This window comes from Hypomesus nipponensis, chromosome 18 (assembly GCF_054491055.1).
Source record: "Hypomesus nipponensis isolate SF chromosome 18, ASM5449105v1, whole genome shotgun sequence".
In the NCBI taxonomy this organism is placed as follows: Eukaryota; Metazoa; Chordata; class Actinopteri; order Osmeriformes; family Osmeridae; genus Hypomesus; species Hypomesus nipponensis.
The window spans coordinates 21,590,943-21,615,287 of record NC_140378.1 but is presented as its reverse complement, the minus strand read 5'-3'; the positions used below and the strand labels follow the sequence as shown (position 1 = coordinate 21,615,287).

The 24,345-nt window shown below is 50.7% G+C and overlaps 3 protein-coding genes across 8 annotated transcripts; 1 reads left to right on the top strand and 2 right to left on the bottom strand.

Annotated features, from left to right (window-relative positions):
• The first annotated feature begins 3,597 nt into the window (after nt 1-3,597).
• On the top strand, nt 3,598-7,149 carry pcmtd2b (protein-L-isoaspartate (D-aspartate) O-methyltransferase domain containing 2b). 2 transcript variants are annotated; one of them, XM_084679218.1, is made up of 6 exons: nt 3,598-3,706; nt 4,292-4,875; nt 4,986-5,088; nt 5,295-5,466; nt 5,795-5,909; nt 5,999-7,149. In XM_084679218.1, the coding sequence occupies exons 2-6, from the start codon at nt 4,569-4,571 to the stop codon at nt 6,517-6,519; spliced, it is 1,218 nt and encodes a 405-aa protein (XP_084535344.1). In that variant the 5' UTR covers nt 3,598-3,706; nt 4,292-4,568; the 3' UTR covers nt 6,520-7,149. The 2 variants fall into 2 exon arrangements, with proteins under 2 accessions (XP_084535344.1, XP_084535345.1); XM_084679219.1 differs by having other exon boundaries at nt 3,641-3,706; nt 4,569-4,875.
• Nucleotides 7,150-7,230: 81 nt separating this feature from the next.
• kif3b (kinesin family member 3B) lies at nt 7,231-16,675 on the bottom strand. 3 transcript variants are annotated; one of them, XM_084679215.1, is made up of 9 exons: nt 16,535-16,675; nt 14,049-15,565; nt 13,698-13,799; nt 13,413-13,535; nt 13,215-13,333; nt 11,395-11,511; nt 11,210-11,315; nt 10,285-10,481; nt 7,231-9,195 (listed from the first exon to the last, which is right to left on the bottom strand). In XM_084679215.1, the coding sequence occupies exons 2-9, from the start codon at nt 15,456-15,458 to the stop codon at nt 9,051-9,053; spliced, it is 2,319 nt and encodes a 772-aa protein (XP_084535341.1). In that variant the 5' UTR covers nt 15,459-15,565; nt 16,535-16,675; the 3' UTR covers nt 7,231-9,050. The 3 variants fall into 3 exon arrangements, with proteins under 3 accessions (XP_084535341.1, XP_084535340.1, XP_084535342.1); XM_084679214.1 differs by having other exon boundaries at nt 16,500-16,638; XM_084679216.1 differs by lacking the exon at nt 16,535-16,675 and adding an exon at nt 16,043-16,484.
• Nucleotides 16,676-16,721: 46 nt separating this feature from the next.
• On the bottom strand, nt 16,722-21,126 carry pofut1 (protein O-fucosyltransferase 1). 3 transcript variants are annotated; one of them, XM_084679220.1, is made up of 7 exons: nt 20,923-21,126; nt 20,343-20,464; nt 19,968-20,150; nt 19,363-19,487; nt 18,500-18,692; nt 17,843-18,085; nt 16,722-17,710 (listed from the first exon to the last, which is right to left on the bottom strand). In XM_084679220.1, the coding sequence occupies exons 1-7, from the start codon at nt 21,062-21,064 to the stop codon at nt 17,516-17,518; spliced, it is 1,203 nt and encodes a 400-aa protein (XP_084535346.1). In that variant the 5' UTR covers nt 21,065-21,126; the 3' UTR covers nt 16,722-17,515. The 3 variants fall into 3 exon arrangements, with proteins under 3 accessions (XP_084535346.1, XP_084535347.1, XP_084535348.1); XM_084679221.1 differs by having other exon boundaries at nt 19,363-19,475; nt 20,923-21,125; XM_084679222.1 differs by having other exon boundaries at nt 20,897-21,029.
• Between the last annotated feature and the right edge of the window lie 3,219 nt (nt 21,127-24,345).

Genomic DNA, 24,345 nt, shown 5'->3' with positions numbered 1-24,345 from the left:
AATGGGGTTAAAAAATGTATTTTGTGGATTTGTCTGTACCTTATTCAGACTTGTGGAAACGTGTTAACTGTGTGTTGTACTGCTTTAGAGATGAATGTCATGTTGAGACTGGAAAGAACTCCTTGTTCTAAGTGTAGGTGATGATGATGATGTCTATGATGATGATGGTGATGAAGAAGAGGATGTCCTGCTTGATGTGCCAGGTTCTGCTATGGTTCCTCTGAGGTTCTACACTTCTGGAACACGTTCTCTGATCTGAGACTTCGGAACACAGAAGGACTTGCAGTGTCTAGCAGAATACAGAAACTCTTGTGTGCACTTTTTAAGAGAACCAATGAAACGCCAGCATTTGGTCCCAAGGTGGAAAGCTGTGAGGGCTGTTTGACCTCCAACCCCGAGGAGGTTGTTACACTGTTTGTTGTTGTCTCATGTGTATACTCAGAGGAGGCGTCTGTGTGTTCCTGTTGGGGGGGGGTTGTTACTGAGGTGTGTGTCGTCTGTGTTAAGATTGTGTTTTGACAGGAATACTTTCTGTGTTTGAAACCCCAAAGCTTTGAAGAGCAGGAGCAGGATAGAATATGGCCAGGGAGGAGAGGAGAGGAGAAACGCTTGTGTAACCTCTCCCAGTACCCTGTAGCTGACTGCTCATGATTGAGATTGTATCTTGGTCCTCCACCCTTCAGCCCAGGAGCATGTGACTCCAGAGTAGGATGGAGATGAATGTTGACTGACTTGCTACTGCGTTACCCTCCAGGACAGGTGTGTGTGAAGACTCAGATCTCCCCAACACACACACACACACCTCTCCTGTAAAGCTCCAACCTTTAACGTTTCCCTGCACATCCCCTGTGTGTATTATGGGCTGTATATTGCTTAATGATCTGTTGTCATGGAGAGTTCCATCTCCAAACTCCAACCCTCTGAGCTTAGAATGTCTGCGCACACACACACTCACGCATTCTTAAGACACATGACCAACACACATACACTTGTGGGCACACACATACATAAACACACACACACTTCTAAAGACACATGACCAACACACACACACACAGTCAGTAAGGTGTGTTTCATGACCAAACCAAAACCTGTACAGTCTGATCATGTGTGCCTTCCTCACCGTTCATCGGGTCAAGGCTGTTTCTGACTGGTTGTGACTGGCTGGTTGTGACTGTCTGTTTCTGACTGGTTGTGACTGGCTGGTTGTGACTGTCTGTTTCTGACTGGTTGTGACTGGCTGGTTGTGACTGATTGGGTGTGACTGGCTGGTTTTGACTGGCCAGATCTGACTGGATATGACTGGCTGGTTTATGACTGGTTCTGACTGGTTTATGACTGGTTGGTTCATAACTTATTGGGTCTTACTGATTGGTTTATTACAGGGTGGTTTATGACTGGCTGATTTTGATTAGTTCTGACGGTTTATGACTGGTTGGTTTATGCCTCGCTGGTTTCGACTGGTTCTGACTGGTTTTGATCGGTTCTGACTGGTTTATAACTGGCTGATTTATGACTGAATGGTTTGTGACTGGTTGGGTCTGGGTCCTACCCAGGACAGTGGCAGGCTGTGTTTGGGGTTGAGATGTCCTGGTGAAACCAGCTCATGCATCCCTCCCACTGCCAACACTGAGACTGTACTGTCGCCACAGTTACTGTCCCTGTATGAGATGGTACCGTCACCACGGCTACCATCTCTTGATGAGATACTACTATTCATAAGGTTATTTAGATGTTGCTACCAAAACCCTATTGATCTGATGGACCAGATATGATTTGAGAGAGACCTGGTGACACGGCATCAGCAGCCAATCAGCAGTGACTTGTCTTCAGCAGCCAATCAGCAACCCTGAGGAGGGAGAACATGAAAACATGAATGAACCTAACTTGATCATAAACACATGTGAAGGGCAGTCTGTACATTTCTGTATTAAGGAACAGTGTTATCGTCGTCGTATAAAAGAAAAGTAAAATAAATAAAAAATAAATGAATAGCATCCACAGCCAAGGCCAGTTCTGCCAGCATATTTCTACAGAGACAAGATATTTTTACTGGTGATTTTCTAGGCAACGATATTGATATATCCTTTTGAAAATTACAAAAAAACCTTCCAATATTACAAGCACTTCCACAACGATAGATTGTATGGGATTCTTTGTTACTTTTGTAGAGGAGGTTGTTCATTTGCTATGTACCATTTTGTAAAGCAGGGCTGTTCTTGGCTGTGCCCCCCCCCCCAGTAGAGTGTAGTGGCGCTGCTCTCCCCGGTGTGTGTCTGTGTCTGTGTTTTTAAAAGAGAAGTGATGTCTGTTATTGTGGGGGTTTGAACCATTTAAGTGTTATGAAGAACTGTAATAAAGAACCATAAAGAACACAAACAGGAATTTGTACATTTAGCTTATTGTGGATGTGTTTCTGCGAGCGTACATGTGTATACGTGTGTGTTTCTATGTGTGTGTATGGGATTGTGTATGTGGGGTGTGTGTGTTTGTGTGTGTGTGTGTGGGGTTCTGTGTGTGTGTGGGGGGGTTCTGTGTGTGGGGTTCTGTGTGTGTGTGTGGGGGGGGTTCTGTGTGTGTGGGGGGGTTCTGTGTGTGTGTGTGGGGGGGGGGGTGTGTGTGTGTGGGGGGTGTCTGTGTGTGTGTGTGTGTGGGGGGGGTGTCTGTGTGTCTGTGTGTGTGTGTGGGGGGGGTGTCTGTGTGTGTGTGTGTGTGTGGGTGTGTGTGTGTGTGTGTGGGGGGGGGGGGGTGTCTGTGTGTGTGTGGGGGGGGGGGTGTCTGTGTGGGGGGGGGTGTCTGTGTGTGTGTGTGGGGGTGTGTGTGTGTGTGTGTGTGTGTGTGTGTGTGGGGGGTGTGTGTGTGTGTGGGGGGGGTGTCTGTGTGTGTGTGGGGGGTGTGTGTGTGTGTGTGGGGGGGGGTGTCTGTGTGTGTGTGTGTGTGGGGGGGGTGTGTGTGTGTGTGGGGGGGGGGGGTGTCTGTGTGTGTGTGTGGGTGTGTGTGTGTGTGTGTGTGTGGGGGGGGGTGGGGGGGGTGTCTGTGTGTGTGTGTGGGGGGGTGTCTGTGTGTGTGTCTGTGTGGGGGGGGGGGGTGTCTGTGTGTGTGTGGGGGGGGGTGTCTGTGTGTGTGTGTGTGGGGGGGGGGTGTCTGTGTGTGTGTGTGGGTGTGTGTGTGTGTGTGTGTGGGGGGGGGTGTCTGTGTGTGTGTGTGGGGGGGGTTATGTGGCTGCTACTCTGGCTGGTCAGGACAAGAGGAGCGCTGCCCCCTGCTGGTCAGGCTGGAGGCTACCGGCCTCGTCAGTGTTGCCAGGATACATGTTTACGTTTAAATCACACAGGATACATGTTTCGTTTTATTCATTTTGAAGATGCTCTTATCCAAGGTGACATCCAGGCAGGCTGCCGAACAATTTGTGTCTCGCCAGAAACACATCGGTTCTCAGAGAAAATCGAAATCATTATAAAAGCATGTATATTTGTTTGCGTTGTAATTAAAATAAAACTAAGAAAAAGCCCTTAGGTTTCAAAGCTACCTCCTTTTTGTGTTGTAGTCCTATTTAATAATCATTAGTTGTGTTGTGTTTGCGTATGACGTCAGTACGTTAGTTGGTCTGTTTACATCCTGAACCAACGGGACCGAGGAAAACAGCGATCCATGCAGACTGTCGGCATTCTCACGCTGTACAACTGTAAAAAGGACTAAGTCCGAGGTAACGTTTTAAAGTGGTTATTAGACAGAGTAGCGCTAGGACATGGTGTTATTATTCTCGATGTGGTGTAACTCCCTGTCTGCACGTGAAATCAGTCCATTGAGACCGCCAGCTAACGCGTCTAACATAGCCAACATTCAAGACTGACTGTTGCTAGGCTAGCTGGTTAATTTTCTGACTATTAAGTGTTTAACGTCTGTACCGTTTTACCTAGCCTGCTAAACATTGTACTGTTACCACCGTGTCTAGAACTATTGGCTACCTAGCAGCCGTGTATGAGAAACCTTTCTGTAGCTCCGTCGTCACACATCTAACACAGAACGGAAGAATATAACTGTAGAAACCACCAGTGCTATTTTAAAGTAGTAGTAGGCCAACGCTGAAGTGTTGGGATCCTGTTTAGATGCTTTTCACGAAAAGAACTGAACAAATGTTTCATCTTTGACTTTAATTGGGGGATTGCGTCCATCTTAAAGGTGTATACACTGCACCTACTGTTCAGGAGTGTGAGACCAGTCATGACGTACCTATGATAGACTGATAGACCTCCACAACCCTGTGTTCAACCCAACCCTGTGTTCTTAGGAAATCTGTCCCCAGATTCCACATCAGTACAACAGCCCCCACTCTACACCTCCCATACTCTACACCTCCTTCACACAACAGCTACCCCACAACTACACCACTCCACCATCCCCGGGCAACACCTTCCCGTTCTCCTCCCCTCCCCCCCCTCTACGGCTCCTGTCTCCCCTCCCACCCCTCTACGGCTCCTGTCTCCCCTCCCCCCATTCCCCTCTACCGCTCTGTTACTGCTCCTCTCTCCCCTCCCTGCCCCCCTCCCTGCCCCTCTCCTGGCAAGATGGGCGGGGCTGTGAGTGCGGGCGAGGACAATGACGAGCTGATCGACAACCTGAAGGAGGCACACTACATCCGCTCAGCGCTGGTGGAGCGGGCCTTCAGGGCCATCGACCGTGCCGACTACTACTTGGACGATTACCGTGACAACGCCTACAAGGACCTGGCCTGGCGCCATGGAAACATCCACCTATCGGCGCCCTGCATCTACTCAGAGGTGATGGAGGCGCTGGACCTCCACCCCGGCCTCTCCTTCCTCAACTTGGGCAGCGGCACAGGCTACCTGAGCACCATGGTGGGCCTCATCCTGGGTGAGTTTATCAGCTCCACTGTGAGCCTCATTCTGGGTTCATATCAGCTCCACCACAGGCCTCGTTCTGTGTTAGTATTAGCTCCACGGTGGGCCTCGTTCTGTGTTCAGGGCCGTTTGGGGTGAACCACGGGGTGGAGCTTCATGATGATGTCATACAGTACGCATACCAGAAGCTGGAGCATTTCATCAAGACCAGCGACAGCTTCGACAAGTGAGGCACTTCTCATACACACACACAGCTCCACTGTCTATTAGTCTCCCCTGGAGGAAAGTGGGAGGCACATTAGACATTTGTGTTTTAGTTGACAGTAGTGTGTGTGTGTGTGTGTTCCTGTGTGTGTGTGTATGTGTGTGTTCCTCTGTTTGTGTGTGTGTGTGTGTTCCTGTGTGTGTGTGTTCCTGTGTGTGTGTGTACAGGTTTGAGTTCTGTGAGCCAAGCTTTGTGGCAGGGAACTGTCTGCAGCTGGCCCCTGAGAGGCGGCAGTATGACCGCGTGTACTGTGGGGCTGGAGTGCAGAGGGACCATGAGGACTACATGAAGAACCTGCTCAAACCTGGAGGGGTGCTGGTGCTGCCGCTGGAGGAGAAGGTACACACACACACACACCTCACACACCTCACACACCTCACACACCTCACACACACACCTCACACACCTCACACACCTCACACACCTCACACACACCTCACACACCTCACACACACCTCACACACACACACCTCACACACACACCTCACACACACACACCTCACACACACACCTCACACACACACACCTCACACACACCTCTGCAGACACACACCTCACACACACCTCTTTACACACCTCTGCAGACACACACCTCTCACACAGTCACAAAAGGAAACTAACTTAAATCACATCCTGCAAGACTGACATATACCCCCCCCCTCCCCAGCTGACTAAGATCATGCGTACAGGTCCTAGCAGCTGGGAGAGCAGGAAGATCATCGCTGTGTCGTTCGCCCCTCTCGTTCTCCCCAAGCCTTCGCCTCGCAGCACCGTGCCTCTGCGTGAGTCTCCATGGTTACGTTCCTCTGACTGACAGCCCGCCTCTGGTGCCTTTTCACAGCTGTTCTCCTCTCTTCTCTCCTTCCTCTAGCTGTGCTAGCGGTGCGCTCGCTACAGGAGCTGGCACGGGTGTGCATCCGCCACACGCTGCGTGTCACAGCAGGGGGCGTGGCTGGGGGCGGGTCCGGGCAGACGCGCTCCAGAGGTCCCACCTCCTTCGCCGTGGGGCGGGGCCTAGCGGCGGCCGGCCTGCACAAGTACGGGCCTCGCTTCAAACGGAGGCGTGTCCACCGACGCCACTGCAACACACTTGGGCTGGCCAATAAGCAGGCAGCGGCGGGTACTAGCCCTGCCCCCAGCCCCACCCATACTGCCACCTCCCTGGACAGCAACCAAGGAGGAGAGGAGGATAAAGATGATGAAGATGATGATGAGGAGGAGGAGGAAAGGGCAAGTAGGAGGGGAGAACAGGAGACAGGGAGGAGAGGGAGGGAGGGAGCAGGGCAGACGCTGTGTCCAGAGCCAGCAGTCAACGTGCTGAGAGAGAGGATCCTGGGGCTGCCCCTGCCACAGCCGCTGAAGATGTACCTCCTCTACTACAGAGAGAAGTGACTGCACTCCCCCACCCCTCTTGGTGTCATCCCTCTCCTCCTCCTGTCTCCCCCTCTTGAGACATGTGGGAGGGGAACGAGCTGTTGATCCCACTGACTTGACCCCTTCCTCTCTCGTTCCCTCACCCTGACCCTTCTGGTCCTACAGGAGCTCAGATCAAGTCTGTTATTGTTCACATGGGCCTTCTGGGGTCCCCAAACCAACATGATGGTCCAAGAAAAGGATCCTTTACGTTTTTAATAACTGTTTTATTATGGAGTGACAGTAGGAAAGATAGTCAGTATTTCTTTGGTTATTTGCTTGTTTTTGCTGAAGATTTTTGAAGCGTTGAATGTTGTGAAGTGCTGAAATGATTAGCAGGCCGACTTGTTCTGTCAGAAGTTGACGTGTGGACTGAATGATCCTCAACCATGACATGACAGTATGAGGTGACAGTATGAGTGGTAGCCACACCCCTGCTGTCCTCTTCAGTGCTTCCACACACAGACTGAGGACTCCAGTGTTCACTCCTTCTGTCCACAGTTCTAGAAGGTTCAGCTGCTGTTGAGGTGACTGATGTTCTCCTTCTGAAGCATGTTTGACATGTTGGTCTGTGCTCGTTACTGCTGTCAATAAACCCATGAGGACTTACTCGTTCTGTTGTTCTTTTATTCACACAGCCACACGTGGTGCCAAGCAGGCGCGCGCACACACACACACAGGACACACCTGGAACTGGGATAATATCTTTAATGAAGAGAAACCAGCCAGCTAACAGCGCCCCCTGGCGGACAGGCTGAAGCGAGTCATTAAATCTTTGGCGAAACCCAGGTTGCAACCCCCGCATATCGAGCAAGGTCTGAGGTCACCTCCAAAGGGCGGGACAAGTGATGTCACCTGGGAGAAAATTGACCCAAACAAATGGAAACATTCACATTCCAGGATTGATATCATTCAGTCCAGAAATGTGATGCTGTACAGTGTCAGGTTATATTCAGGGTCTCGGACTGTCTGGAGGATTCAGTCCTTTAATCAACATCCTCTACAGAACCAGAAAGCTGACGTACATAAGCCCAAACACGCAATGTCTTTTTTAGGGGGGTAAGCCTTGCAGCCTTGTCTATAGAACAATGTACAACACGTTGAAATGGATTCATCTTCCAGAACATGCCAGCCTCTAATGATCTAAACACAGCAGGTTCTCAATCACAGATGACAAATATACTGTACATACTGAATGTCTGACAAACTAAAATAAAAGATTTGTACATAACTTTATACATTTCCCCAAAAATAAACAGCAGTCTATAGCAAAAGAAGACAGTGGGTAAAAATGTGTATCTACATTTGCTTCTTATAAAAATGAATAAAAGATAAGTTAGAAGTTCAATATCGAAACTGATTCATATCATATATCATACTCTAGCAGCAGGGGAGTACTACAGGGGTCAAGGGAAACAGCTACAGGGTCAGGGGTCAAGGGAAACAGCTACAGGGTCAGGGCAGGCAGCTACAGGGTCAGGGGTCAGGGCAGGTAGCTACAGGGTGAGGGCAGGTAGCTGCAGGGTCAGGGAGGAGAGGGCAAGGAGGAGGGAAGAGGGGAAGAAGGTGGGGTGGAGATGAGGGCAGGGAGAGGGGGAGGAGGAGGGAAGAGGAGAAGAAGGTGGGGTGGAGATGAGGGCAGGGAGAGGGGGAGGAGGAGGGAAGAGGAGAAGAAGGTGGGGTGGAGATGAGGGCAGGGAGAGGGGGAGGAGGAGGGGGAGGAGGAGGGGGGAAGAGGGGAAGAAGGTGGGGTGGAGATGAGGGCAGGGAGAGGGGGAGGACGAGGGAAGAGGGGAAGAAGGTGGGGTGGAGATGAGGGCAGGGAGAGGGGGAGGAGGAGGGGGAAGAGGGGAAAAAGGTGGGGTGGAGATTAGGGCAGGGAGAGGGGGAGAGAGGAGGGGAGGGTGGGGGAGACGCAGCCCAACCCTAACCCTAACCCTAACCCCAAGGCACCTGTGATCCCTGATGTGTGGATCCTCCTGTCATCCACAGCTCTACCCAGAGGCCCCAGGGAGAACATCTCATACAGCAGACCCTCTCTACAGCCAATCAGAAAGACCCTGTGGTACTGTACAGCCAATCAGAAAGACCCTGTGGTACTGTACGGCCTATCAGAAAGACCCTGTGGTACAGAACAGCCAATCAGACATAGTGAAGCCATAAACTTATTTAAGCTCATTTACTAGGTCCTCAAACAGAACAGTATTATGTGGAACAGTTTTTTATATTTATATTATTATTATCGTTATCTTATAATAAGTACAGTCTTACTATATAAACTAGCAGGTCCAGGTTGAGGACAACTTACATACGACAAGGACATGTAAACATTTCCCAGCGCTGAGAACACAAACCTCTCACAAACTGACAGCCAGGCCAGTTCACTTCGGAGCGGGGCCTTACAGAGAAGGCTGTGTACTATGTGTGTGTAGTACTGTGTGTGTGTGTGTGTGAGAATGTGTGTAGTACTGTCTGTGTGTGAGAGTGTGATTAGTACTGTGTGTGTGTGGTCACTTGGGCACCAGCCCACGGGAATGTGGGTAGCAGGGTGAGCCAGGGCTGTAGGGGAAGGGGCTGGAGGGGCTGGAGGGGCCGGAGGGGCCGGAGGGGCCAGAGGGGCCAGAGGGGCCAGACTTCCTGCTGCTCCGGAGGGTTCTAGAGAAGAAGAACACAGTCACACACTGGAGGAACACCATGCTGTGTGTGTGTGTGTCCACCATGCTGTGTGTGTGTGTGTCCACCATGCTGTGTGTGTGTGTGTCCACCATGCTGTGTGTGTGTGTGTCCACCATGCTGTGTGTGTGTGTGTCCACCATGCTGTGTGTGTGTGTATACACCATGCTGTGTGTGTGTGTGTGTGTGTGTGTCCACCATGCTGTGTGTGTGTGTGTCCACCATGCTGTGTGTGTGTGTGTCCACCATGCTGTGTGTGTGTGTATACACCATGCTGTGTGTGTGTGTGTGTGTGTGTGTCCACCATGCTGTGTGTGTGTGTGTCCACCATGCTGTGTGTGTGTGTATACACCATGCTGTGTGTGTGTGTGTGTGTGTGTCCACCATGCTGTGTGTGTGTGTGTGTCCACCATGCTGTGTGTGTGTGTGTGTGTGTCCACCATGCTGTGTGTGTGTGTGTGTGTGTGTGTGTGTCCACCATGCTGTGTGTGTGTGTGTGTGTGTCCACCATGCTGTGTGTGTGTGGGTGTGTGTGTGTGTGTGTGTCCACCATGCTGTGTGTGTGTGTGTGTGTGTGTGTGTGTCCACCATGCTGTGTGTGTGTGTGTGTGTGTGTGTCCACCATGCTGTGTGTGTGTGTGTGTGTGTGTCCACCATGCTGTGTGTGTGTGTGTGTGTCCACCATGCTGTGTGTGTGTGGGTGTGTGTGTGTGTGTGTGTGTGTCCACCATGCTGTGTGTGTGTATGTGTGTGTGTGTGTGTCCACCATGCTGTGTGTGTGTGTGTGTGTCCACCATGCTGTGTGTGTGTGTGTGTGTGTCCACCATGCTGTGTGTGTGTGTGTGTGTGTGTCCACCATGCTGTGTGTGTGTGTGTCCACCATGCTGTGTGTGTGTGTGTCCACCATGCTGTGTGTGTGTGTGTGTGTGTGTCCACCATGCTGTGTGTGTGTGTGTGTGTGTCCACCATGCTGTGTGTGTGTGTGTGTGTCCACCATGCTGTGTGTGTGTGTGTGTGTGTGTCCACCATGCTGTGTGTGTGTGTGTGTGTGTCCACCATGCTGTGTCTCACCCAGCCTTGTTCCTTCTGGAGGAGGATGAGGAGAGGGGAGGGGGGGTGAGGAGGGAGGAGGCATCCACCTGGATCTCCTCCTCCTCCCTCATGGCTTCCTCCAGGGCAGCAGCCATCTTGGGGCCCAGCAGGGGCTCCTGGTAGTCCAGGGTGGAGCGGGACGGCATGTCCATCTGCAGCACCAGCAGGTTCTCTGCCTGGGGAGGCACAGGGACAGGATGTGTGTGTGTGTGTGTCCTACCCTGTATCTGTGTGTGTGTGTGTCCTACCCTGTATCTGTGTGTGTGTGTGTGTGTGTCCTACCCTGTATCTGTGTGTGGGTGTGTGTGTGTGTGTGTCCTACCCTGTATCTGTGTGTGTGTGTGTGTGTGTGTCCTACCCTGTATCTGTGTGTGTGTGTGTGTGTCCTACCCTGTATCTGTGTGTGTGTGTGTGTGTCCTACCCTGTATCTGTGTGTGTGTGTGTGTGTGTCCTACCCTGTATCTGTGTGTGTGTGTGTGTCCTACCCTGTATCTGTGTGTGTGTGTGTGTGTGTGTCCTACCCTGTATCTGTGTGTGTGTGTGTCCTACCCTGTATCTGTGTGTGTGTGTCCTACCCTGTATCTGTGTGTGTGTGTGTGTCCTACCCTGTATCTGTGTTTGTGTGTGTGTCCTACCCTGTATCTGTGTGTGTGTGTGTGTGTGTCCTACCCTGTATCTGTGTGTGTGTGTGTGTCCTACCCTGTATCTGTGTGTGTGTGTGTGTGTCCTACCCTGTATCTGTGTGTGTGTGTGTGTGTGTGTCCTACCCTGTATCTGTGTGTATCTGTGTGTGTGTGTCCTACCCTGTATCTGTGTTTGTGTGTGTGTCCTACCCTGTATCTGTATCTGTGTGTGTGTGTGTCCTACCCTGTATCTGTGTGTATCTGTGTGTGTGTGTCCTACCCTGTATCTGGGGTCAGGTTTCATCATCATGTTCATGCGAGCGTGGTGACTCAGTGGTCTCCTGTAGCCCACTGCTGACACTGGCCGCTTCATCATCTGCTGGGCACTGACACACACAGTTCATTTAACTGGCTATACAGGTAAACATCCTCTTTGTTGTTGTATACACCCTGTAGTATACATACTCCTCTATGCGTGTGATGGGCTTCATCTTCCAGTGGTCGTTCTCATCGTCCAGGAAAGCTCGGTTCACTATCTTGTTCTTCTCCTCCTGAGGGATGAAGTTCTCTATGATCAGATGTCTACAGGGGGAGAGAGAGAGGGGGGAGGGGGAAGAGAAAGAGAGAAGTGGGGAGAGAGAAGGTGAGGAACAGCAGGGCTCAACATTTTAAAAAACTGGGTTTGAAACTTACTGGCCCCAAGAACATTTTTACTGCCCCCCCCCCCCTCAAAGTTGTAATTTATCATTATTACAAGAAAACTAAAGACTTATAAGTGTTATTCTGTTAACATGTTTAACCAATTATTAAACACATCCTGGATATAAAAAGAACAAAAATAAAATCACATTTCTTGTGATAATAAAAAGGTAATAGTCAGCAAAACAATTGACTTTTAACCTCAAACGTGACGTGCTCTCTTCCCTGCTGACAGCCATCTCTCTGCACAACTGAAACCTCTGGTCCCTAAATGCTAATATATAAAAGCTTCCATAGCATTTCATCAGTATGATCCTAAGTATCCAAGCCGACACCATTCTTCCGCTGCAGTTCAATAGCCTGGCAGAACGAGGCAAACGGCTGGCCCGTCTTAATTACGTGATATGCCGTTGTTATAAGTCGTGCAATAAGACAATGGGCATCTACATTGAAATTCCTGACCAGCAGAGTCAACGGCCTGGAAGATGGATTGTCAACCATCCGCTTAGCTGTCACGCAAACCAGGTGCTGTCATCTACTGCTAGCATGACTGGTCAGGGATTGTTTCCGAAAATTGTCGGTGCCTCTGTAAAATTTAAAAATATCCACTTTTGTCTGCTTTTGACGGGAACATACGACAAAAGACACAGTGCATCCACGTTCCATAAAAAAAATTGTTTCCGTTTAAGCTCGTAGCTCTACTTTGCTGCCATCTTCACTTTATTGTCTTGCACCAGTTGTTAAAAAATGTATAGAGATTAGAGAATTACAATTTGACAACCACTCGTCACTCCTCAACTCTTGATTTGCCAACTGTGTGCCCCACGAGCTGCAAAGTTATTTATGCCTTTAGCAGATAGCAAAACATATGAAGGATGTTCATATTTACAATTTAAAAAAAAATGTCAATCAATAATTTGCAGTGGCCCGATCGGGCCAGTGAGTTGCTAGTTTAACTGTCCCGACGTTACTTTTTACTGGCCCCGGGATATCGGGCCATTGTTATTGTCGAGCCCTGAACAGACATTTTCGATCAGCAGTGTGTCAGACTTGATGGTGTGTATACTGAGTGTGTGTGTACTGAGTGTGTGTACTGAGTGTGTGTGTACTGAGTGTGTGTGTACTGAGTGTGTGTGTACTGAGTGTGTATACTGAGTGTGTGTGTACTGAGTGTGTGTGTACTGAGTGTGTGTATACTGAGTGTGTGTGTACTGAGTGTGTGTGTACTGAGTGTGTGTACTGAGTGTGTGTGTACTGAGTGTTTGTGTGTGTGTACTGAGTGTGTGTGCTGAGTGTGTGTGTACTGAGTGTGTGTGTGTGTGTACTGAGTGTGTGTGCTGAGTGTGTGTGTGTACTGAGTGTGTGTGCTGAGTGTGTGTGTGTACTGAGTGTGTATACTGAGTGTGTGTGCTGAGTGTGTGTGTACTGAGTGTGTGTGTACTGAGTGTGTGTGTACTGAGTGTGTGTGTGTGCTGAGTGTGTGTGCTGAGTGTGTGTGTGTGTGTACTGAGTGTGTATACTGAGTGTGTGTGCTGAGTGTGTGTGTACTGAGTGTGTGTGTGTGTGTACTGAGTGTGTGTGTGTACTTGAGCTTGAGTTCCCTGGTCAGCTCGTTCTGGGTCTGGGCCAGCTCCTGCCTCTCCTGGATGTGTTCCTCCTGCACATCGTGGATCTCTGCCTTCACCGCCTGCAGCTTGGCAAACAGCTGTGGACACACACACACACACATTACACACACACACTTAGTACACCCCCCCCCTCAATATATACTGTGGAGGAGGTACCTTCTTCAGCTTCTTGGTCTTGATGTCAACCTCCTGCTGCAGAGAGCTGTAGGTCTCCTTCAGCTCCAGAGTCTCTTCATCACGACACTCCACCTGCTGCTGCATCTCTCTCTCACGCCGCTTCTGCTCAGACACACACACACACACACTTTACAGTTTCTCTGTGGTGCAAGAAAGCCATTTTCTCAAACCAATCATTGATGGTAAATTAGTTTGTAGATCATACAATACTGTAAAATCAGATTGCATTTGCTATCTCCTGTCTTTTGTGCTGCAGAACTCTACCTGCTCGGCTATCTCCTGTCTCTTCTGCTCCAGGATCCTCTGCTGCTCGTTGGTGTGGTCCACAATGTTCTTCCCTCCAACCAAGAGCTTGCTCTCCATCGCCTGGGCAACACAGGGGCGAGGGAAGGGTGGAGGAGAGAGCGAGGGATGAGAGGAAAAGGAAGAATGATGTGGGAGAGATGGAGGAGAGATGGATGGAGAGATGGATGGATTATTGAGAGATGGGGGGATCACAGGTCAGAAGTTATCACAGGTGGAATCCCCTATACACAGACAGACAGCTTTACGTGAGACAAAAACATGGATGTAACACAAAGACGAAAAAAGATTCAATAGGAAAGAGAACCTCACCTTGACTTTAGCAGCGAGCATCTCTCCTGCCTCCCTCTCCTTCTTCAGGGCGTCCATCTTCTTCTCCTTCTGTCGGAGGAGCTTCTCCTTTTCTCCTGCCACCAAGCTGTGATCCTCCATGATGGCTCTCCTCTCTCCTTCCAACTTTTCCTGCTGCTCCCGCCAGTAGTCCGCCCCCACCCCCTCCTCCCCCTCCGCTCCTTCCTCCTCCTCATCTTCCGTCTCCCCGTCCTCCAGCTCCTCCTCGCCCTCCTCCTCCCCCCCCCTCCTCCTCCTCCTCCTCTTCTTCTTCGTCCCAGAGCGTTTCTCCAGCTGCTCCTTCAGGCGGGCGATCTCTTCCTGGAACTCCCTGAGCAGGGCGTCCTTGGGGTCCTCGTTGACGCGGGGCTTGTTCTTGATGTTCTTGGCCCTGTTGGAGTAGCGCAGTGTGGTCAGAGTCTCCTCCACGTTATAGGAGGCCGGCCCAATGTTGGCCACCATGACGGTGCGGGCGTTCCCCCCCAGGGAGTCCTGCAGCAGCCGGGTGAGCTTGGAGTCCCTGTAGGGGATGTGGGTGCTCCTCCCGTCCACCAGGGCGGAGATCACGTTCCCCAGGGCCGACAGGGACAGGTTGATCTTGGTGGCCTCCTTCAGGCGCTCCCCCTGGGCGCCTGTCTTGGTCTGCCTCTCGCTGCCTGCCAGGTCCACCAGGTTGAGCTTCCCCACCCGGATGTGGTTCTCCTCGTCCGGGCCCAGCTCGCTGCACTCCACCGTGATGACGAAGATGGCATGCGAACGGGAGCTGTGCTCGTTCATGTTGGTGGCTCCCACCGAGCGGTTTTGGTTGCCCACGTTCATAACGTGTTCAATCTCGCGCACGCTCTTGGTGACAAACGATGACAGGTCCTTGACGTACACGCCTGTATCGGGCCTCTCCTTCAGCTCCAGGCGACGTGATTGGTCCTTGGAGAGGAGATCCCGGATCTCCTCCTGGTAGATCTCCAGGTAAGACGCCCTGACCAGGTACTGCTGGTTCTGCGAGCGGGAGATGTGAGTGAAGACATGCTCGAAGGAGTTAGGGATGACTCCTCTGTGCTCCACATCGTTCCTCACACCCTCCATGGTGTAGGTCTTCCCGGTGCCTGTCTGACCGTATGCAAAGATGGTCCCGTTGAATCCCAGCAGCACCGAATCCACCAGCGGCCGGAAGGTCTCGTCGTAAAGGTCCACCTGCTTGGAGTTCCAGTCGTAGACCGAGTCGAAGGTGAACACCTTGGGGTGCTCGTGGCCCCGGGGAGGGCGCACCGCCACCTGGCCCAGCTTCACGTCCACCGACACCACACGCTCAAAGTTGGCCGCCCGTTCCTTGTCGTTCATGGGCCTGCAGCGCACCACCACCTTTACAGACTCTGAGCTCTTGCTCTTGGACATGGTGATGAGCAGCTGACCACACCCCTCTCCTCCTGACCTGCTCTCCCTCGCTCTCTTAATGCCGCTCTACTCACTGATCCCACTATGGGCTCTCCCAGCACTTCACCCTGCAGAGACAACACAATTACACAGACTAGTAATGCATCTAGTAGATACACCAAGAGACCAGCACGTGCTTTCATCCAAAGCATGTTTGACCAGTTCATGGGAAGTACAGCAGGATATCAAGGATCTCACGTCCATGGTGCTAACAGTGTTCCGTGGTCTGTCTCAGCTACCAGGCAGTGTAATGTACCCTCATCTCTGTTGTACAGTGTAACAATAACAGATAATAATAAAGGATACATCTTTCTTGTTTTTGCCGCACAAAACAGAGTACGATTGTGCACATCGTTTGAGAAAATATAAAATCTTTACAAAGTGTTTCAGTGCAGAGACTTCCGTGGATAACGCGCTAGCGAGCTATCGTTGCCTTGGTTACACTAAAGTAAAGGTTCAAATGATGACGGCGCCTCTAAACCTTAAATAACGTAGAAATCTAGTTAACGCATGTTACATGACATAGCATATGGATGATACAGTACCAGTCTTAAATGTGATGTTGTTTCTGAAAGCATTAATCCACCATTGCGAGCCTGGAACTTGTTAACTAGCTTAACGATAGTGTAGTACCAGCAAAGTTAATAGCAGCTAGGCTAGCCAGCTAGCCTGATCACTTGATTCAAGTGTCATTTCTGCACCGGTACGCCCGAAAGGTCGAACTTTCACAGTTTAAGAAATAACACCAGTTAGCAGTTAAAAGCGATATTATAATTGTACAAAAAATAACTAGCTAAAATAGCGAGATAACGTTAAAATCACGTAGCGAGCGTCTTCATCAACCCAACAACCAGGTCCCGACGGCCTAGCAACGGCTAAACAGACCACTGCTAGCTAACCGTAGCTAACATAAACTTAGAATCGACCGTTTATGTTTAGACCTATCGACATGCAGTTTACTCTCTCACGAAGTGAACCAGAGTCGTACAATAATAGACATACATTTAGATAGTTGATGACAAATTGTTGTTCATTACCACTTGCTAATCTAGAGCCTACGGTCAGTCAGCCATTATTAGCCACCGCAGCACCGCTGCCTGCATCCACAGTCCCGGATGAAGCCTGTTTTAGACACGCTCAGACAGATAAACGAGAAATTCGTTTCACGTCACAGTATTAAGTGTATTCAGCCTTAATAAAAATGTATCAATAAAAACACAAGTATTTCCTTAGAAAACGGGGTTCACTTTATTACTCATAAAAAATGTTTTTAATAGTATTTGTTTCTCTTTTAGTCCATCATAGAGTTCGATATCTTTTTAACAGACAATCTTTCACATTATTATTTTTTTCTTCAACTTCGTCACCATATTACCATATTTGAAAGGAGAGGAGGCGCTGAGAGAGGGGGGAGGTGAGAGGAGAAGGTGAGGAAGGAGAGGGAAAGGAAGAGGTAAGACAGGACAGAGGGCTGCAGTATGTTCTGCTCCCACCAGGGGCACTATGGAGAGCAGATACACCGGGCATTCTACCAAAACATTCCAAAACACAGGCAAATTATAACAGCAGTAATTACAGGAGAGACAGAATTACAGTGAGTCCCTAACTCACTAAATTCAAATACTTCTACATTCAAATACCCAACTCGTCCATTTAAATGCTGCTTGTGTGCGATAAGGAGTCTGCAGGTTGTGAAAAGTCATGTCAAGATGAAGCTCCATTGGTACCTGGGAGAAGGTTCTGGTCTGGGTCTCCCTCCCTCCCTCCGCTCCCTCCGCTCCCAGATTAATGCCATTCTAACATTTCACCTGAACTTCAATGTTTATTTTTCACTCAGTTAAGTGTTCTAGAACAGTCAGTCAGTCAGGTTTTCTACAACAGCCAGGTGTGACTCATTCAGGTGTTCTAGAACAGTCAGTCAGGTGTTCTACAACAGCCAGGTGTGACTCATTCAGGTGTTGTAGAACAGGGACCCAGAGCAGGTGTTCTAGATCAGTCCCAGAAAGGGCGGAGGAGGCTCAGAGCTCGTCCCTGGCCTGGATCTTCCCAGGAACGTCCATCCCAAAGAAGGAGGAGGGCCGGCCATGTATGTCCCTGTCTCGCTTCACGAAGGCGGAGAAGGATGAGACACAGTTACCGATGAAGTGGTCCGCCTGGCTGAGGATGTACAGGTCCACCTGGGCCGAGTCTGGCTGGAGACTCACCACCTTCACCTGGCACACATACACCATCACACTACACCACCTTCACCTGGAACACAATCACCATCTCACCCTTACCCCGTCTCCACCCCCCCCCCCTCCCACCCCCCTCCCCCCTCCCTCCCTCCCCCCTCCCACCCTCACCTTGCCCCTGAACAGCCTGTTGATCTCTTGGCTGTGGGACTCAGAGTCGGTGGCAATGTAGATGGAGCGGGCGGAGGTCCTCTTCACCCAGAGCTTGAGGGCACGGCGGATCTCCAGCAAGCCGGGCAAACACATGTCCATGGTGAGGGGCAGGGCGGTGTGGCGGTCATAGCCCACACACTGAGGAGAAGCCATGAACAGAGGCCCTGTGTCGCCGCTCTGGAGCAGCTTACAGGCGCTTTGCTGCCACACAGAGGAGGACATGAGGGTTCATATGCTAGAGAATGTCTGACTGTGTTGCAGACTGACTGTGTGTGTGTGCATGAGTGTCTGAGTGCATGAGTGTGTGTGTGCATGAGTGTCTGAGTGCATGAGTGTCTGAGTGCATGAGTGTGTGTGTGCATGAGTGTCTGAGTGCATGAGTGTCTGAGTGCATGAGTGTGTGTGTGCATGAGTGTCTGAGTGCATGAGTGTCTGAGTGCAGGAGTGTGTGTGTGCATGAGTGTGTGTGTGCATGAGTGTGTGTGTGCATGAGTGTCTGTGTGCATGAGTGTCTGTGTGCATGAGTGTCTGTGTGCATGAGTGTCTGTGTGCATGAGTGTGTGTGTGCATGAGTGTCTGTGCATGAGTGTGTGTGGTGTATGTTTTCCTGCTCACCCAGTCGGAGCCAATGCGGAGGTGGATGCCAAGGTAGGGGGCGTCCAGCAGGGCGCTGATGTGCTGCTGGCCCTGCTGGGCCAGTGGAGACGACCACACCACGTAGCGCTGCAGTCCCACATGCTCCTGCAGCACCGGGAACACCGCCGGAGCCCCGGGCAGAGCCAGCACAGGGTGCTCCCCTGGAGGAAACCTGCTCTCCACCAGCACCAGAACAGGGGGGGGGAGAGAGAGAGACAGAGAGAGAGAGACAAAGAGACAGACAGAGAGAGAGACAGAGAGAGAGAGACAAAGAGACAGACAGAGAGAGACAGAGAGAGAGAGACAAAGAGACAGACAGAGAGAGACAGAGAGAGAGAGACAAAGAGACAGACAGAGAGAGAGAGACAGAGAGAGAGAGACAAAGAGACAGACAGAGAGAGACAGAGAGAGAGAGACAAAGAGACAGACAGAGAGAGAGAGACAGAGAGAGAGAGACAAAGAGACAGACAGAGAGAGACAGAGAGAGAGAGACAAAGAGACAGACAGAGAGAGACAGAGGTGAGAGAGAGGAGGGAAGAGCAGTTTTGGCTGTATTTTTTTAAATCCATTTAGCTGGTGCTTTATCCACAGAAACATACAAAAAGTAGCATCTGGAAACACACGCAAACACCACACACATGTTCAAACACACGCACACACCACACACATGTTCAAACACACGCAAACACCACACACATGTTCAAACACACGCAAACACCACACATGTTCAAACACACGCAAACACCACACATGTTCAAACACACGCAAACACCACACACACGTTCAAACACACGCACACACCACACTACACAGCATCCACAGCAACCCACACACCCTCTCACCTGTTGATCCAGTGGTGCTGGTGGAAGGCACTGAAGGACAGGCCGCTGAACAGGACTGAGCGGTCAAACTCCACGCCCACGTGGTCCCAGAACGGCCCAAAGGGGTTCCCGTCCTGGAGAGACAGCTAGAGGGTTAAGGTCTTCCCTGTCCTCGCTAACAAACATAGAACTTAGAGACATCATAGATGAACTAACAGATCATAGCAGAGAGGATGCAATTCTACCTGCAGGCCACCAGAAGGCGTGCAGAGTGTTTGACCTCAGAGATACACCTTTAACACTGACAGATGTAACCGGTGTGAACTGTTGAAACTCACTCAAGTATGTAACAGGCCACCCGCATCAACAAATCTCTAGCTTTTCTTTGGCGTAGTTGGTAGTGGTTGCGCTTGGAAGTCAAGAGGTGGCAGGTTCGACTCCCTGTGGGGGTGAACATTGGCCAGTATGCCTCTGATGGAGCTTGCAGGACCACATCTGTTTCATACCTGTTACACAGACTTCTAACCCCAACTGTTACATTCTCCCCTCACCCAACCTAAGGCCCCGTCCCTTACGCCTGGATCTCCACCCTCAAACTCCACCTACCTGACCAGAGCTCCACCCACCTTCATGGGGCAGGACTTCCTGTCAGGGCTTCGGTGGGCGGCGGCCTCGAAGCAGTACGCGGCCCTGTCCCCGGGGGGCCAGTGAGCGGGGGCCAGCCGCTGCATGAAGGCCTCCAAACTCACCACGCGGTGGTAGGACAACAGCGCCCCCAGCTGGAAGAACTCACTGTAGGGAACATGCACCTGGGTGCACAGACAGGTGTCTCAGTTATGCATTTAGCAGACGCCTTTATCCAGAGCGTCTGGATGTGTCTCACATCCAGGTCTGTCAGACAGACAGGTGTATGTAAGGAGACAGACAGGTGTGTATGTAGTCTGTGTCTGGGTTTAAACTGAGCATGTTACAGACAAGCTTGGCTGTGTGGAGGGGCATACGTTAGTGTAGGGGGGTGCGTGGTGGCGGTACACTATCCACGGCGGCACCACCAGCGTCCTGTTCAGCATCTTGGCAAACGCCAGGGACCCCAAGAAGTGATCTGCTTGGTTTCCAAAGCGACCTGGTGTAATGACAGGGTTGAAAACATCATAAGTGTCTACTGATACTAACATCTGAGGAAAGAGAAGGCATTTCTAGAACTTACTACGTCTGAGGTGCATGAATGGGATAGCTGGAGTGTATATTATTACAAGCATACAGACGACTAAAACCTGCAGCTGCCATTGGTTTTCTATTCTGAATAATGATGAAACAACCCAAACTTACTTAATCTTATGACAGATTACTCGGTTAATGAACACGTTTTAGATTCAATACCACACAAATGCAAAAACGAATCATACATCAGACGGCTATAAACTAACGACATGAACCCAACATGAAGTTAGCGACTGATTTATAACATTAGATAGCTAGCAAGGTAGCTAGTGCTACCAGTTCAAACCTAGGTTCAAACTAATAATGCCGGTTGAGTTGATCTAAACGTAATTACTTTGTATAAACAAAACTGCTAGTTACCCATGCAAGGACAGTACATGAGGTAACCATTGTCATCCCAAGTCAATTGTTCGGCAAATGTTAGACTAATTTGCAACAACACTGCTGAAAGTACAGAACTGAAGAACAGAAGTTGAGAGATCTGTGTCTGTTTCGCCGCCATTGCGATTCATGTCACATCCCATAATGCACTGCACCGTTCTACCGTAAACTGCTACCCCCTCAGCAATAGAGCTGAGCTCAATAACTAAACTCGCACTGTTCTTTGCTTTCTTCCAACTATTGATCAAGTGCTGCATTTTCGAGTTTCGAAAGTACGTAGTACATACGTAGTAGGCTACGTAGCCTACTAGTGGTACGTAGTTTATAGTGTATGGAGCGCCCTCCCTGCATGCGCTCTAAACCAAAAGAGGATTTTTTCTATTTATTGTTTTAATTTCCATTTCCACATGGCAAAATAAATTAACCTGAGTGGGTCTTGTCATTTATTTCTGTCAATGGAAATGTGTGGTCTAGCGTGTTCACACTTAATAATAGAAATAACACATTAGACTGTAGGCTAACTTTTAATTGCATGCCGAATGTTCGCAGTTCTAATAAATGAGTCAAGTTTCCTATCCTAGCAGGCTGAAAAGAAGTGCATACTCATGACAATTATCAAACTTACAAAGAAAATGTTTACAAGTCTAATGGCTTAAAAACACCACCCAAAATTCATATCTCAATTTGGCAGGGTAAAAAAGCTGTTTCGCTTGACGCAAGTCTGCTAAACCCGATAGTAAAAGCACGTAAGTGAAGTGAGTCATATTTGTAATCATCTGCATCTATGTAGCTAGTACTCCCTACTGCAGAACTGACACCACGTCTTTCCTGACACACATCAGTACTGGCACGTGCACAGCACAGTCACATTCTGTAGACATATGCAGCGCGTGAGCTGTCAGAGCAACAGCATTTGTTTTTTGTTCATATAAATAAATATATATTTCTGTCCTGTCCTCTCTGTCTCTCTCTCTCTCTCTCTATGTCTCTCTCACTCTCTCTTGCTCCCTATCTCTCCCTCCCCCTCTCTCCCTCTCTCTCTCTCTCTCTCTCTCTCTCTCTCTCTCACTCAATTTCTTACTTTGCCATACATGTGCTAAAGGAATGGTGGGGGATGCAACCAATGTTGATTAATTAATATTCAAGTTATGACTATCTGGTTCAACACAAAAAAACCCTGCCTCTGCCCTCTGCTTAAAGATACTTATGAACCTGGGTAATTAGGGTGGGCTCTGTTGCTGCTGGTGTTCACGTCTTCACGTGAGACTGTCCTCCCATGCACGAGACTGGGGGTGGAGGCCTGGGGCGGAGACTGGGGTGGAGGCTGGGGTGGAGACTGGGGGTGGAGGCTGGGGGTGGAGGCTGGGGTGGAGGCTGGGAGCGGAAGATGGGGTGGAGGCTGGGAGCAGAGGCTGGGAGCGGAGGCTGGGGTGGAGGCTGGGGTGGAGGCTGGGAGCGGAGGCTGGGGTGGAGGCTGGGAGCGGAGGCTGTGGTGGAGGCTGGGGTGGAGGCTGGGAGCAGAGGCTGGGGTGGAGGCTGGGAGCGGAGGCTGGGGTGGAGGCTGGGAGCGGTGGCTGGGGTGGAGGCTGGGAGCGGTGGCTGGGGTGGAGGCTGGGAGCGGAGGCTGGGGTGGAGGCTTTTTTATGCTGGTGGCAGCAGGTACTGCTCACCTCCCTCTCCCTCTGGAGCTTAAACTAAACTAACCCTGGTTACACTGTAACACCAGATCATCCCCCCTGGATGCCAATGGAGAGACAGCCTCTACACAGCCTCTACACAGCCTCTACACAGCCTCTACACAGCCTCTACACAGCCTCTACCTGGCTACCCTCCACACAGCCTCTATTATAGCCTCTACACAGCTTCTCCAGGGTTAGATCCACCCATGGCTCCAGGGTTAGTGGCTCCAGTTCTTATCAGTCAGCAGCAGAGAGTTAGTACAGCTGAAAGTTTCTTGTCATGACGCCTCAACACACAACCCTCTCTCCCAACACACAACCCTCTCTCTCAACACACAACCCTGTCTCTCATCACACAACCATCTCAACACACAACCCTGTCTCTCAACACACAACCATCTCAACACACAACCCTGTCTCTCAACACACAACCTTCTTAACACACAACCCTGTCTCTCAACACACAACCTTCTTAACACACAACCCTGTCTCTCAACACACAACCTTCTTAACACACAACCCTGTTTCTGAACACACAACCATCTCAACACACAACCCTCTCAACGCAACCCTCTCTCTCAACACACAACCCTCTCAGCACACAACCCTCTCCCTCAACACACAACCAACTGCTACCCCTCTCCTCCTTATCCCCCTCCCCTCTCCTCCCTCCCCTCCCCTCCCCTCCCCTCCCCTCCCCTCCCCTCCCCTCCCCTCCCCTCCCCTCCCCTCCCCTCCCCTCCCCTCCCCTCCCCTCCCCTCCCCTCCCCTCCCCTCCCCTCCCCTCCCCTCCCCTCCTTATCCCCCTCCCCTCTCCTCCTTACCCCCCCCCCCTCCCCCCCTCCCCTCCTCAGGGCAGCTTCCTGTGATCATCCCTCTGTGGTTACTCTGTTCTTCTAAGATCTTTATATTCAGCGCCGGCTAAAGTAAACCGCCCGTCTGATTCAAACCAAACACACTCAGACCGTGTGTCTCTCCTCCTCTCTGTCACTCGCCCTCCGCCGGTCTACCACTCTGGCATGGACCAAGGGGGTCGCTGGGTATTCTGGTGGCTAGGAAATCCACTCCAGATGTGTCAAAATTGTTCCATACTAATTGCACTGTGTTCCAAACACTGATGAGTATTCTGGGGCAGTCAGAACCAACCCTCAACGAGTTAGGTGTGCGGTAGGGGGGAGGGGAGGCGCTTCTGGGCTGCCTGCTTCTTACAGGGAGGGAGGGAGGGAGGGAGGGAGGGAGGGAGGGAGGGAGGGAGGGAGGGAGGGAGGGAGGGAGGGAGGGAGGGAGGGAGGGAGGGAGGGAGGGAGGGAGGGAGGGAGGGAGGGAGGGAGGGAGGGAGGGAGGGAGGGAGGGAGGGAGGGAGAAAAGGGAAAAGGGAAAAGGGAAAAGGGAAAAGGGAAAAAGAGATGGGTGATTATAAGTAGATGCCTACATTTCAGAAGATACTTAAAAATCGATCTGTGGCTGTAAATGACAGGCTTCCTCCCATCAGTAATCAGACTGACTGAGTCCCAGACCACAGTCATCAAGCCCATCAACACAGTCAGGGGAGGAAGCACCCATCACAGCTTTCCTCTCATCCTCTCTTTCTGTTTGGTCTCGGGGCTCCTCCTGGCAGGAAGCTGGCAGGAAGCTGGCAGGAAGCTGGCAGGAAGCTGGCAGGAAGCTGGCAGGAAGCTGGCAGGAAGCTGGTGTGATGAACACATCACAGGGTGGATGAAGC

What these genes read in the sequence shown, in the direction of transcription:
- pcmtd2b (XM_084679218.1), top strand. Translation starts at nt 4,569, where the DNA reads ATGGGCGGGGCTGTGAGTGCGGGCGAGGACAATGACGAGCTGATCGAC. An exon ending in TGCTGCCGCTGGAGGAGAAG is followed by an intron (nt 5,467 to 5,794) that starts GTACACACACAC and finishes CCCCCTCCCCAG; the next exon opens with CTGACTAAGATCATGCGTAC. An exon ending in TCGCAGCACCGTGCCTCTGC is followed by an intron (nt 5,910 to 5,998) that starts GTGAGTCTCCAT and finishes TCCTTCCTCTAG; the next exon opens with CTGTGCTAGCGGTGCGCTCG.
- kif3b (XM_084679215.1), bottom strand. Translation starts at nt 15,458, where the DNA reads ATGTCCAAGAGCAAGAGCTCAGAGTCTGTAAAGGTGGTGGTGCGCTGC. An exon ending in ACCAGGGAACTCAAGCTCAA is followed by an intron (nt 11,512 to 13,214) that starts GTACACACACAC and finishes CTCCCCCTGTAG; the next exon opens with ACATCTGATCATAGAGAACT. An exon ending in AACCTGACCCCAGATACAGG is followed by an intron (nt 10,482 to 11,209) that starts GTAGGACACACA and finishes GTGCCTCCCCAG; the next exon opens with GCAGAGAACCTGCTGGTGCT.
- pofut1 (XM_084679220.1), bottom strand. Translation starts at nt 21,064, where the DNA reads ATGGCGGCGAAACAGACACAGATCTCTCAACTTCTGTTCTTCAGTTCT. An exon ending in TCCGCATTGGCTCCGACTGG is followed by an intron (nt 18,086 to 18,499) that starts GTGAGCAGGAAA and finishes TCTGTGTGGCAG; the next exon opens with CAAAGCGCCTGTAAGCTGCT. An exon ending in ACAGGCTGTTCAGGGGCAAG is followed by an intron (nt 17,711 to 17,842) that starts GTGAGGGTGGGA and finishes TATGTGTGCCAG; the next exon opens with GTGAAGGTGGTGAGTCTCCA.